Source organism: Ammodytes marinus, assembly GCF_949987685.1.
Source record: "Ammodytes marinus genome assembly, chromosome: 4".
In the NCBI taxonomy this organism is placed as follows: domain Eukaryota; kingdom Metazoa; phylum Chordata; class Actinopteri; order Uranoscopiformes; family Ammodytidae; genus Ammodytes; species Ammodytes marinus.
The window spans coordinates 20,173,638-20,187,501 of NC_137233.1; the positions used below are offsets into that span (position 1 = coordinate 20,173,638).

The 13,864-nt window shown below is 40.7% G+C and overlaps 1 protein-coding gene across 1 annotated transcript in view; it reads right to left on the reverse strand.

The window, feature by feature from the left end:
- LOC307249724 (copine-9-like) overlaps positions 1-13,864 on the reverse strand; it is a gene marked incomplete at both ends in the record, with an annotated part of 148,692 nt that overhangs the window by 92,542 nt on the left and 42,286 nt on the right. The window contains 1 exon segment of the mRNA XM_080026575.1: positions 10,351-10,454. Within this exon segment, the coding sequence (XP_079882701.1) occupies positions 10,351-10,454 (104 nt within the window).

A 13,864-nucleotide genomic window follows, 5' to 3' on the forward strand; every position in this document is an offset into this window, starting at 1 on the left:
GAAGTACACCGCCTTTTCCTCCCCCTTTGGCCTCCATGAGTACAATAGGATGCCCCAAGGTCTATCTAACAGTCCCGCAACTTTCATGAGGATGATGTTATCAATCTTCGGTGATGAAAATTTCAGCAGCTTGCTCTGTTACTTAGACGACCTGATGGTCTTCGCCCCCAGTGAGCAGCTGGCCATTGAACGTCTGGAGATGGTGTTCTCCCGTCTGAAAACTCACAAACTCAAGCTTGCTCCCAAGAAATGTCATCTCTTGAAGAGCTCAGTTAAGTTTCTGGGGCATATCATCTGTGCAGATGGGGTGAGAACAGACCCTGACAAGGTCAAGACCATTTCTGATGTAGGAGAGGCAGAGTTAATGGAGAATGATGGTGTCACACCCTCCTGGAAAAAGATCAGATCTTTCCTTGGCATGGTCTTTTATTACCAGCATTTCATTCCTGACTGCTCCGCAAAAGCCAAACCCCTCTTCAGGCTCATTTCTGGACGGCAAGTTCAATCCCAGGCCAAGAAGAGAGGGAAGTTCAAGAAAAAGTCCTCTGCCCCGCCAGCTATGACACCAAGTGACTGGACTGATGCATGTCAGAAATCATTTCAAACACTAAAAAGTGAACTAACTCATGGTGTCACCTTGGCTCACCCTAACTTCGACCAGCCTTTCATCCTTGCTGTCGATGCTTCTTTTGATGGTATTGGAGCCGTCTTGTCACAAGTGGCACCTGGTGAAACAATTGCAAGGCCTGTCGCCTTCGCCAGCAAGACGTTGACCCATTCTCAAATGAACTATCCTGCACACAGGCTGGAATTTCTGGCACTGAAATGGGCCGTATGCGACAAGTTCAGTCATTGGCTAAAGGCTAAACACTTCACCGCCTGGACGGATAACAATCCCCTGTCCTACATTCTGACAAAACCACGCTTGGATGCGTGTGAGCAAAGGTGGGTGGCCAAGCTGGCAGCTTTCAACTTTGATCTTAAGTACGTGCCAGGAGTTAAGAACACTGTTGCAGACGCTTTGAGCCGTGAGCCATTCGTTCAGTCATGTGTTGGTCATCGCTTGCTGAAAGCCCTATATCGCATTATTGGATGAAGTCAATGGAGTTGTCAGAAGTACAGTGCAGGATGCTTTTCGACTGACGAACAACTGTCAGGTTGTTCAAGGTGCAAGGTCAAAGTCAGCAGACCTCAGTGATGTGCATGATCCTCAGACTGACGGAAGTTCCATCAGCTCAGACGAGGTGTCAGCTGCACTAAGCGCTCATCGTGGTTGTGGTCATCTCAGTGCTAACCTACCATTGCCACAGTTGCCTGACGAAGACCCTTCCACAGTTATCCCTCAGAGCCAGTTTTTGAGCCTTCAAGAGCAAGATCGAACGATAAGCAGAGTCCTGTTCTATGTGCAGCGAAAAAGGAAAGCTACCAAACGCGAGGCAGCAGCTGAACCTGCATGCGTCATTAAGCTCCTCAGACACTGGAAAAAGCTCAGAGTACAAAATGGGATTCTGTACAGTGTGAGAAAAGACAACCGACTGAACAAAAAGCTGTCCCAGTTCATTGTACCAGATGGCCTTAAACATCAGATTCTCCTTGGCCTCCATGACAATGCTGGTCATCAGGGCCGTGCACGAACCCTTTCCCTCGCCAGAGAAAGGTTCTTCTGGGCTGGCATGGAAAAAGACATAATAAACCATGTACGACGATGTGAAAGATGTATTGTTGGCAAAACCCTTGAACCTGCAGCCCGTGCACCCCTTGAATCCATTCACACATCTGAACCAATGGAACTGGTGTGCATTGACTTTTGGACAGCTGAACTGAGCGACAAGAAAACTGTTGATGTCTTGGTCATAACTGACCACTTCTCCAAAATGGCACACGCCTTCCCCTGTCACAGTCAAACTGCAAAACATGTCGCCCGTCGATTGTGGGATGATTTCTTCTGTGTGTATGGCTTTCCCAAGAGAATCCATTCAGATCAGGGGGCCAACTTCGAGAGCAGGCTCCTGAAGGAACTTTTGGAGATGGCAGGGGTGAAGAAGTCTCACACCACACCTTACCACCCAATGGGTAATGGTGTCACAGAACGCTTCAACAGGACGCTGGGAAATATGTTAAGAACCCTTCCCCCAACTGCAAAAGCCAGGTGGCCTCAGGTGCTGCGGACTCTAACCTTTTGCTACAACTGTACAATACATGAGACGACCGGGTTTGCCCCATTTTACCTCATGTATGGACGGGTTCCACGTCTCCCTATCGACATCATGTTCCAGCATGTGCTTCAAGATGACAAAGTGATCAGCCATAATGAGTTTGTCTTACGGTTGAAGCAGGACTTGAGTGAAGCCTCGCGGATTGCTCAGAAACACACCCTTGACGAGCAAGCACGTCATGCCAGGCTGTACAACCGCAAAGTCAAGGGCTCTCCACTAGCTATGGGTGATCGAGTGTTGTTGGCCAACCGTGGTGAAAGAGGAAAAAGGAAGCTTGCTGACAAGTGGGACTCTACACCTTATGATGTTGTGTCTGTGAGGTCTGGGATCAACGTGTACAGAATAAGAGATGCCGTTACCGGCAGAGAGAGAGTTGTGCACCGGAATCTTCTTCTCTCAGTTGACTTTCTTACCGTGGATGAAACTCCTGCCTCTCTTGTGGGCTCAGATAACCAGGATGTGGCATGTGCAAGTGGTCGAGACTCTGTGGAGATGAACGATGCAGATGGCTACAACCGAACTTTGGACTGGCTAATGCACTCCCCTGACCCAGTCTCTGTCAGTGTAGCTCATTCCCCTGACCAAGTGTCCGTCAGTGTAGCTCATTCCCCTGACCCAGTCTCCGTCAGTGTAGCTCATTCCCCTGACCAAGTGTCCGTTAGTGTAGCTCATTCCCCTGACTCAGTCCCTGCCAGTGTTGCTCATTTACCTGTGCTAGACATGTCTCAGTTGACTCCCACAGAAGATGTTGATGAAAACACTGCTGTTTGTTCACAACCTCACAGTGTTCATGCTGGTTCGGGTGATGCAGTCACTACCAGATATGGGAGACATGTCAGACCTCTCAAAAAGTTGATTCATGAGATGTCAACACAAAAGCTTGAGCATACCTTTCCTGTTTCAAGTCCTGTGTATGCATTCTTTCACGGACTGTTTAAGGGCTAAATAATGACCAGAATTTTTGTATCCCCGATTTTGTATGGCCTACATCCAAGTGCCATTTGTTTTGTTTTTGTGATCTTAGGTATGCAATGTGTATTGCCTTGAACTAGATGTTTAGAATGTGTATATGGCATCTTCTACTGGTCTGTGTAAAGTATTGGGCCTGGTACCTCCAGATCCTTTTGCACTCCCTAAGGGAGGATTTTGTATCGACTGTAATTTACATCAGTGATATGGTTTCACTTTGAGCAATCCCACACAATTTTTTTTTTTCTCTATTTCTTTTCTCGTTATGGTACTCTGGATTTGTCTGAGTTTAACAGAATTTAAAGGGGGTGTATGTAACAGTGTAAATAATTACTTGTCTTGAATGTTAAATTCCTGTCAAACTTGGGACTGCAACAAAAGGTTTTTTTGTGTATTTTATTTTGAAAGTCTATAGCGGAAGTTGGTTTCGCACTTAATGCTGGGCATTTTGCTTTGCGTTCAGAAGGAAAATGCTCTTAACACTGTTGGTGAGTTGCTGCTCTGTTCGCTCGGACATTAAGTCAATAATAAGTGAAAACTACGGTTCATATGATGTGTAAAATATCAGCATTTGTTGTATAATATGCTCGATTAATGAGGCATCTTTAAAACCAATAGTTTCGTTGTTTTGTGACGAATTGTTGTCGTAGTGTTTGAAAACGTTTTGGGCTAGCAGCCAACATGTGTGAGGAATGTATGTATTAGCTAGTTACACGAGGTGCACGTGAACTGTATGATCATGCCAAGCTCCTCTTTGTATTTGTAGTGCGAGCAAGAAGACGCCAAAACTTTTCAATTAATGCACACTGGTTGTGTTGCTTTTCCATGTGGTTGCAGGTATGTTTATTTGTGTTGTTTTATATGCAATGTTGTTATGTGTAATTGATATTTGGGTGCTCTTTTAGATAGGATATTTTATGTTTTTATATTTTATTTACAAGCATGTTTTTAGAACCAAAATGTTATACCACTATACGATCAATGTCAGAAGGAAAATGCTCTTAACACTGTTGTGCGAGCAAGAAGACGCCAAAACTTTTCAATTAATGCACACTGGTTGTGTTGCTTTTCCATGTGGTTGCAGAATAAAAACCAGTGCAATACACCCAACCTGTCCTGAGGTCCTGTCATTCGAACAGCAGAAGAGTTATAACATAGGTCACACATGGTCAGAAAAGAAACCAACACAGCGTTGCGAGGTGACAGGACTGACAACTGTGTGATGAGCTGACCAACACACCATGCATCAGGGAAAGGCAGGAATGCAAAGTTCCAACTTTGCTAGAATTCAAAATACCATCTCTATTTTTAGTCATGCAGATTTCAAGGGCATAGAATTATGGGAAAATTTGGGGGGTGCTCGTGGTGTAGTGGTTAGAGCACCCGTCCATTGAGGCTCAGTCCTCAGAAGCAGCAAACCATGGGTTCAAATTTGCCCAGTGTTTGTTCTCTGTATGTCATTCCCTTCTCTGTGACATATTTCATCTCTGTCCCCGACCAGTCTAATAAAAGGCATACAATTGCAGAAAATAATCTTTAAAAAAATATATATATGGGAAAATGTAACAGATGTACAGTACCCACTAAAAACACTTTAAATGCCTGCTGCTTTCTGGGTATCATTTTCTCTGTTCGGCATATGCCAAGTTTCACATTACATGGCTTTGAAGAGGCTGATGAAAGCTAGGTGCTAATGGAAATTATTGAATTGAGAGGGCTCTTTCTATGAACAACCATACTTTCACCAATAGTGCCAAATGCAGAGCTCTCTGCACTACCCACAGTCATACAGTTTCATTATATCTCCTATCTCAGTGTATCACCACAAGTCTTCAATCTGTCTGCTTCCCCATTTTAAGAGAAATCTCTTTCTCTCTCACTCTTGTTGTAAAAAAATCTCATTCTCAAGCTATTTCACAGTCAAACCGAGCTCTATGCCAAGCTTGTGTGGGATCAAATGCAATTACCACGCAGTAGGATAAGCCTGTGAGCAATGGCCAAATGAGATTTGAGTGTGGAGGAGCAATAGAGTTGCTATAGAATCTAATGGCCTTGATTTCCATGGCAAGCGGTACGGGGGAACTGGAGGGCTTCATCAGCTTGTTTTGATCTACATACTGTACTTTTGTTTTGAAAGTCACTTAAATTTTTCTTCATATCCCTACCTTCCTTTATTTTGATTGTATTCTTTGTGCACCCAACACATGGTAGGATTCAGATCACACAATGTAGAATCACATGGGACCATTGGGAATTGAGAATTCACACATTTGATCTGCAGCAATTCATAATCTGTGCAGAGGCAATAAGGTGATCAAGAGACTCTTCAGATTATGTTCTTTAAAAAAAGTGGATTTCCTCCTCTTCATTCAAATAAATTGTCTTAGTCCTACTTAGACCACCATTACTAATGCACCATGCAAAATATGCAGCAAAGTAATTGAAGCTGATTCATATAGTCATTATGTTGGTGATTAGTGCAGTGCACTCAAATTACTGTCATGTAAGTGTCAGCCAGTGAAAATCAACACTTATAATGAGAGGTTACATTATACATTTTCGGCACCCATCATAATCCGACGTGTTGAGGAAGAATATGTCAAAGAAATGCTAAAACAACTCAAAGTTTCTTTTAAACGTTGTCTTCAATTTCTAAATCGTAACTTGGTAAAGCTGGGTACAATAGATTTTTTAAACCTTTTATCTGTGCTGCTCAAATGTGCCGCGACCATAACAACTTGAAGAGAGGGGACGCTAATGGCAAGGCACATTCTAATTGCTTCGTTTCAGCGACTCATTAGCGTTTAACGAAAAGCATTACCAAAATCACATTACTTCATTTGAATTTTTCACTTGAGCAGTTCCTACTGGTTTTGATGTAATGATGGTCATGATGCCATTTACATATTCAGATTGCATCATGGATGAGGCCTCTCTTTTTCACAGTCCAGGCTTGGAAACAGCAACGGAATGCAGCCTTCATTTAAAAACCTAATTACACACTATGGCACGGTATTTTCAGTTAACATAAAATTCATTCCTTAAGGGTGTCGAAACAAAATGTAGGACAGCCTTTATTACATTTCTACAATAACCAACGATAGTAACACCTGTGCTTTCAGTGTGATTAAACTATTAGCACATGGGACTCGATTAATCTTGTGCTAGTATTGCTGGCATTGGTAAGCTCACACTATTACAGGTTCAAAGGCAGAGGCAGCCTCCTCTCTTTATAATGTTGCATTCAGACATTCTTTAGTACGTAGTTCATCTGTAAGGGTTTTACTCTCAGTGACACAGTAGGTTTGGTAACCTACCATAAATAGCATTAACTTAGCATTAACTAACAGTTAATTAATGTACCCTTATTGTAAAGTGTTACCACAACTGTTACATACATTATGTAATATATAATCTACCTACACTGAAATTTCAATGGCATTCAAACAAGATATTATTGAACATAACACAGTAGATTCTACATGTGACAATATGTCAAACGATAGATCTCTTGGTTGTCACCATTCATCACTTAAAGGCCTACTTCACCGGTTTGAATATGAAGGTGTATTGAATTCTGAGATCCTATGTAGTATAAATGTGCAAAAAAAAATTAATCGGTTCATCCTAGCCTGAGAAAAGGCAGAAAGAGTGTTTTTTAACCCTATATTTCTCTTTCTCGTGACATCCCAGAAAGAGAAATATAGGGTTAAAATAAATTACTTTGTAAATATTACTGTGATGTCTTTTACTGTGACATCACAGTAATATTTACAAAGTACGTTTTTTTTAACCCTATATTTATCTTTCTGTGATGTCACGAGAAAGAGAAATATAGGGTTAAAAAAACACTCTTTCTGCCTTTTCTCAGGCTAGGATGAACCGATTTAAAAATGTTTTGCACATTTATACTACATAGGATCTCAGAATTCAATACACCTTCATATTCAAACCGGTGAAGTAGGCCTTTAACTCCATCATCTCCCATCCCATTCTGTATTGGAAATCATATATCACTTTGCTCCATATCTATCTATTGTGATTCAGTGGGCTAAAAATAGCCTGTGTGGGGAGGTTTGAGTTTAATAATTGATTCCCTCTACTGGGATGTTCACTTTTATTGGAATACCCTGACATGACTTCATATCAGGAAACCACACCACTCTCCTGGGAGACGCTGTACAATCCATATCTGGGCCATTCGGAAGACAGACTGAGCACTCATTTCTTTTCTGTTCTCACTATCTGGTTGAGTGGGATTGTGAGGCTGTATCTACTACCGTGAGTATCAGAATAGATTGAACATTGACAAGGAAAAAAAGGATATTACATCAGTTTATTATTGACCAAGAATAATGTATAAGGTGATGAGATAATCCCATTATGTGCAGCGGCATTACTATGAATTTTAATGATCAGTTAATGACCAAGTCAATAATATATTTGCAGATTTTTTAATTCTGCCTTGGGGAAAAAAACTTTCACCCAAACCCCCAAATCCAATCTGGAAGCCAAACTTAGTGCTTCTTGTTTTCATTGCTTCTGAACCTTAAAAGTATCCTTCAAGTTAGTATTTGGAGAAAATTACCAATATATGTTTCTTAAATCTGAGCTTTATTTGAGTGAAATACAAGAATTTGTACGAGTCTAAAGGAGGCATAGCAAGCAATATGGTTGTTGCAACAGGGAGCCTGGACCAGATGAAAGAAAGCCGTTAACCCCAAATTCTTCAAGTAGGCTGTCTATGATCTTCCTTACTGAATTTAAAGCATGAAATATAACATCAAAGCATGCATGCATTCAGTGGGTGTGTTGCACCTCAGCAGCAAGGAAGGATTTGCTGTCACGTGAATGACAGTGATTCAGATAACAGCCACATTAACTGCCAAAGCCAATGATGTATGACACCAGTGTGTGTGTGTGTGTGTGTGTGTGTGTGTGTGTGTGTGTGTGTGTGTGTGTGTGTGTGTGTGTGTGTGTGTGTGTGTGTGTGTGTGTGTCTGTTGCAGTACTTAATAATTCAGCATTAATGATTAACTTTGTCAGGAGATTAAGACTCCTCACTAAGCGGGGCATCTGCTGTCCCAGGGGAGGAAGCTTCAAACTTAAGACCCAACAACATGGAACTCATACAGACTCATATGAAGGCAGAATAACATGGCAAATGATTTTTCTGATATCTGAATTAATTTCGAGATCATTAGTTTTCCTCATTCTTTACATAATTTGATTTTCTGAGAAGACTACAGCATTATTCTATAGAAACGTTCTCTACATATTTAAGACTCGTCTTATTGTTGCATTGCAATCTTGACAGTTCTATTACATGGATAGCAGAATAATATTTATCAGGTACGATGGATGAATGCATTTGTTTATTTTTCTTTTCTCTCCACTTTAAATATGTTGGTGTAGACCTATACTATCTAGTTCAAGCGTTTGTTCTCAGTCTACCTTCCTCAGGGGCGACATTTCCATAGGGGACAGGGGGGACCCACCCACTTTTCAAAATCTTGTTTGTGTGTCATCTTGTGGCCCAATGGTTCTAAATTGTAAATCTTAATTAAAATAAAAGGCCAATATCGTACCAGAGGTTACCGGGGGCAGATTAGGGCATATTTGAATGGATGGCTATTGGCTAAAAATACAGCCGATGAGAAATGTTGATCCTTTATTTACTGTACTCTGCTGTGTTTTGTCACTGTCTAACACTGGACCCTAATGTTAAATGTTTCGATTCCTCTTTGACATTTAAAGTTCAAACAAACATATCAATTCTAACTGAAGCTCTCTTATTGACTGGAGGATTGGGATTAGTTCCATCACTGCTGCGGCCTAGTGTTGTTGCTGCCCACAGTTATTGAGCACACAGTGACAGGTGGAGGGCTGATCGATAGGAGGGTTGTGATTGGCATTTTGGCCTTGTCTTGTACCTGACCCCATGCTGGCTTTTTCGCCTCTGAACCCCTGTAGGGCCAGCCATCCTCTCTATCAAAGAATGGAGGTGGTCAAAGTCACATTCACACTCCTGTGTGCCTGTATCTACCAACCAGTCTTTTCTTTGAATGACTTCACACGCAGAGTTTGAAAAGGATTAGCAGTTACTGAGAAGCTATGCAGATCTGTCAATATACAAACAACATTGTTCTATTTTCTTTGAATCCTTGAATGCTTGCTTTCTACATTCAGTGTGTTGGCCTCAAAACTGCCTCAAATGCTTTTCTCCACTGGACAATTTGTACGTGAATCCTTTATGTGAACCCTGCTCAGTTTTGCAGAAGCCGAAATAATGAATGTGATATAGGCCTGATAGAGGTCAGGATATGTTATAGCAGCCACCATGGATGTGCTGGGATTTGTGTTTTATCATTATGTGTTATCACTCTTGGTGCATAGTACAATGAAATTATATCTCAACAGAAGTTGTGTGGGTGCTCAAAACATGTGTTAATACAATATTTTCTTCATCCAAACCACATTGGAGACTAATCTGTTAAATTACATAATGACACACAAGCCAGAACTACATGACATGAGCGTATTATGTGATGATGAGTGAGTTTGTTCAAATTATATGATCATTAAAATGTGCTACATACACCCTAAGAAATCAAGGTACAGGAATGGTCCTAAAAGGGTACAAATGCTTTGTCCCCCCAGTGGTACCTTTGCAGGGTACAACACTGTACCTTAAACATTGGTACATATTTGTACCTTCTTGTCTGTACCTCTAAAAGACAAAAATGTACCCATTGGAAAGGTACAGTGAAAATGGGAATTGTGCAATTTTTTTTCAATTCAAATGAAGTAAAGCAGTAATCGCCTCACTGTCTTTGTTTGGACAATTACATCTGTAAAGTCTGGTGACTCAGACTAATCTAAAGACTATTGCTTTACTATTTTCTCTAGTTTTCCCTGAAAAATTAAATATTTGTATTTTTTTTTTCAAAAGTAATGCAGAAGTGTAAAACCTACTGTTTGATCTTACTGATTTAGCGTCTAACAATTTCTCAAAATGCTTTCTGTTAATCAACTTTAAATGGAGGCTTTCAATGCTAGTGGGATTGGTCAAAAGGCCAACATAAGTTCAGGCATAATCAAAGTCTCAACAAAGGAAAGAGACAGCTGTGCTGTAAATAGAAAAGGTGGAGGTGTTCCCACTTACACATCAAATCGAAGGTTCTGCTTCTCCTCAAAGAAGAAATCAAGTACAAATTTCCTCACGAAGTCTGGGTTCAGCGTGTTGTCGATCACTTCTGTCCGGCCAAACTGGAGGAAAGACAGAGACGAGACAGAGAGGAAGAGCAGGTCAACAATGATCCATGTGTGCATTTGGAAAATAAGCAAACAGTATACGAGGGGAACTCCTAATGTTCTGTTCTGTGGATTTGCAAGTTATCAAGCAGCAAACATTTGAAAGAAAATAAATCATTATTAAGGGAATTGCAGCTGTGGTGTTGTTACAAGAGGTTGTTTGATACAGCAGCAAATTGTCATTGACTATCGGACAGTGCATGAATGAGCATGAACATTATTTTTTTGTGGAGTACATGGTGCTTGAGTAGGACTGCCTATGACACACCATGTTGCTTGATATGAAGTTTAGACCACATAATGTGAGCGTCATGTTAGTCTGATTATGTTTCTCACATAAAGCCAACGTCCTGTTGCCAGCAGGTGGTGGTATGACTGGGAAATGTAAGGTGAGATACAACAGCTTCTTATTTCACAGTGAAACATGCAAAGCAATAACAATGTCTGCCTTACCATGAGTATGACGTTTCATGAACTGAAAACCTTTCCAATTTAGTACTGTGAAGGTCTCTAGATTTTGCTGGCGAATTAAAGGTCGATAGCCTGTCAGGCTGACCTCCTGTGGGGTTTTCCTGTTTATTACTTTAGGTCTAATTCTGTACATCTAGGTGAATATGTGGGGGATTCTTCATTAAAAGCCCAAGAACCTAAATCAGATAAGAATTTTCAGCACTTCTTATGCGTGTGTACCACTTATAGAGCATTCCCTGCCACTTTAAAAATGCGTTGAGTTCTAAAAATAAATATAATGAGACTAACAATTCCTTGAAAAGCAAGCTCCTTCGCGCTGCGGTCCATCCCTGATTAAAATGTCCTTTTAAAAAACAAACAAATTAAACTGTATGTTATGCAGTGTGCTAAATATGCGGTAATATTTTGCATATTTGTGTTCCAGCAGGGGCAAGTGCTGCCAAGTTTCAACACAGAGCATGCCCACATTTCTGTTGGTATGGACATAATTCTAGCAGCACAAAGCTGCTCCAGTAGGATTGAGGCAGAATATTTTTAACAAATTAGAACTTTTCAAAATATGTAGGGAAGTATATACAGTATATATGCTAATTAATAAGTTGAGCATGAGCAGGAATGTACATAAACCTCTGTATTATTAATTAATTAATATTCAGAAAAACGTTAATTATTATTAATATGCGCTGACCTTTATTAAAATTGCATATACTTCTGGTACTTCCTTGATAGACCTGATACGACTAATTGTCAAACAGTACAAGTATAGTGGTCGTAGGCAATGATTTAAATAATAACTATATAAAGTCGCAGTAATCTTTGACCTCCAAATTCTAATTTGTTCACCCATGAGGCCTATAGTGTAAGTTTGTGCTTAATTTGACAAAAATCCCTCAATGTATTAATAACATATTGTGGTCAAGAAGATTTGAGGTCCAAATCCCTCAAAGCGTTCATGAGATATCGTGTTTACAACAAGACGGCACAGCGGGACAAACAACCTTATAACATAATGCCTTCAGTCTACGGCCATCGCCGGCTTGGAGGCATTAACATTAATTTTACTCGTAGCAAAATACGACCATTTGGAAGTTGTCTTTTGTAGCCCTGAGAAGTGTCTCCTCTGCTGCATACAGACACAATGACAGCCACTACTATAGAGCAAAAGTCATGAAGTCACATCCAGGACTAGCTTTTGTTACTCAATGGAATTCCTTATTCAGCATTTCTTTCATCACTCTCAGAATTAATGAAGCCTGTCTCTGAGGTTTACTTTATAGCCAGAGATATTACTGCAGTTGATAATGTTTACTTTATAAATACAGAAAAACTACACCTCCGGTAAATACACGGATAAAAATAAAAATTGAAAACTCACAAACGCGCTATAACAAAGTGATTCATCCACTTCCAATTTCTATTCTCTGTCATATACAATTATGTTGCATGTCTCACCTAATCGCAACCCTTTTACACCCTGGTTTTTACTTGCCATGGTAATTTAAAAAGGGAAAATTAGAAATTCTAATATGCACATGGGAAAGGGACCCATCTGGTTGTCATGCCCACAACAGTATTTCTACCAAGGTTCTTGGGTGACTGGTCCATAAAACCAGCAATTTATAGTTCTCAGCTCGCCTGACATCCATGTCTTTGGAATTGGAAATCAAATTGGATCGCATAAAATAAATCCAAAGCTAGGATTCTGAGCCAAACACTTTCTTTCTGTGCAGCAACACTGTTGATCCCTGTTCCTCCGTGACATCAAAACTGTGCAGTCCGAGTTATTTACCTCCATGCAGCAATATGTGTGTTACAGATAAAGCTATGCTGAAGATTGGTTCCTCCCACATGGAATTTCTGAGCTCCTTACACATTAGAGATATCCCCAGTTATCACTTACCTGTTCAGTAGGGCAGGAAGCACAGAGGCAACAGAGTAGCAGCAGCATGTGACATTTGTTGGATGTAGGACCATTCAACAGCTAAACTCCTGAGAGACTTTTTAGTAAGCGAGTTATATAGGAGCTGCAGGGGATTTTCTCTGCCATTTTCAAGGTTACATCTCATCCATCAACCAGAGGCCCTGGGACATTTCCTTATTTCCCCATCTCCACAACTGTTTTTCACTGCCCAGGTCAGCTCTGCACTCACTTGCATCAACAGCATCAGATTCCTGGATCATCAACACACTTCATACTGTATACTGGACTTATTTCCTACTTATTTGTCAGTTTTGTTTATTTTGTTACCATCATCACGGATTTCTACAAGCCAGTTTACTACTGGATTTCCCCTGCCTTCCTGTGTTCCTACTCTGACTTTTACCTCTTTGCCTGCCTGTCTGCCCACCTGTACTTGCCATTAAGCCTTGTTCAATAAATCTCTGAAATTCAACCTGCCTCGAGTGTATGCGCTTGGCTCCTCCAATCCTAATCCCTGCATACTCGTAGCAACAGCACTGTGGCAATTCTGTAAATTTGTCTCAATATATCAGCGATCCAGATATGCACCCACAATGTGGACCCAAAATGTCAGTTGAAAGAGGGATAGGTTCACTGTTATTGTTTATTCCCCAAAAGTTGTAGGAAAAAGTAGGTTAACGTGACTGTGTGCGCCCCGAGGGGGGAATAGGTTAGGTTGGCAGTCATGTAGTCAGAAAGGAGCTAATGAGGCAAGAGAGGGAGGCAGCACTGTCTGGTTAAAAAAATAAAAAGCTTACCTCAGTAATATATTATAGCAAAACTAAGTTTTACTTTTCTAGGACCAGAGCCAACATTTAGCGGGCCTACAGCAGGATAGGATAACACAGACTCAAATTATACATAAAAATTACAAACTAAATTTAAATATTTAAAATCATGTTTAAAAAAAAATTGACATATAAGACAGAAGTCC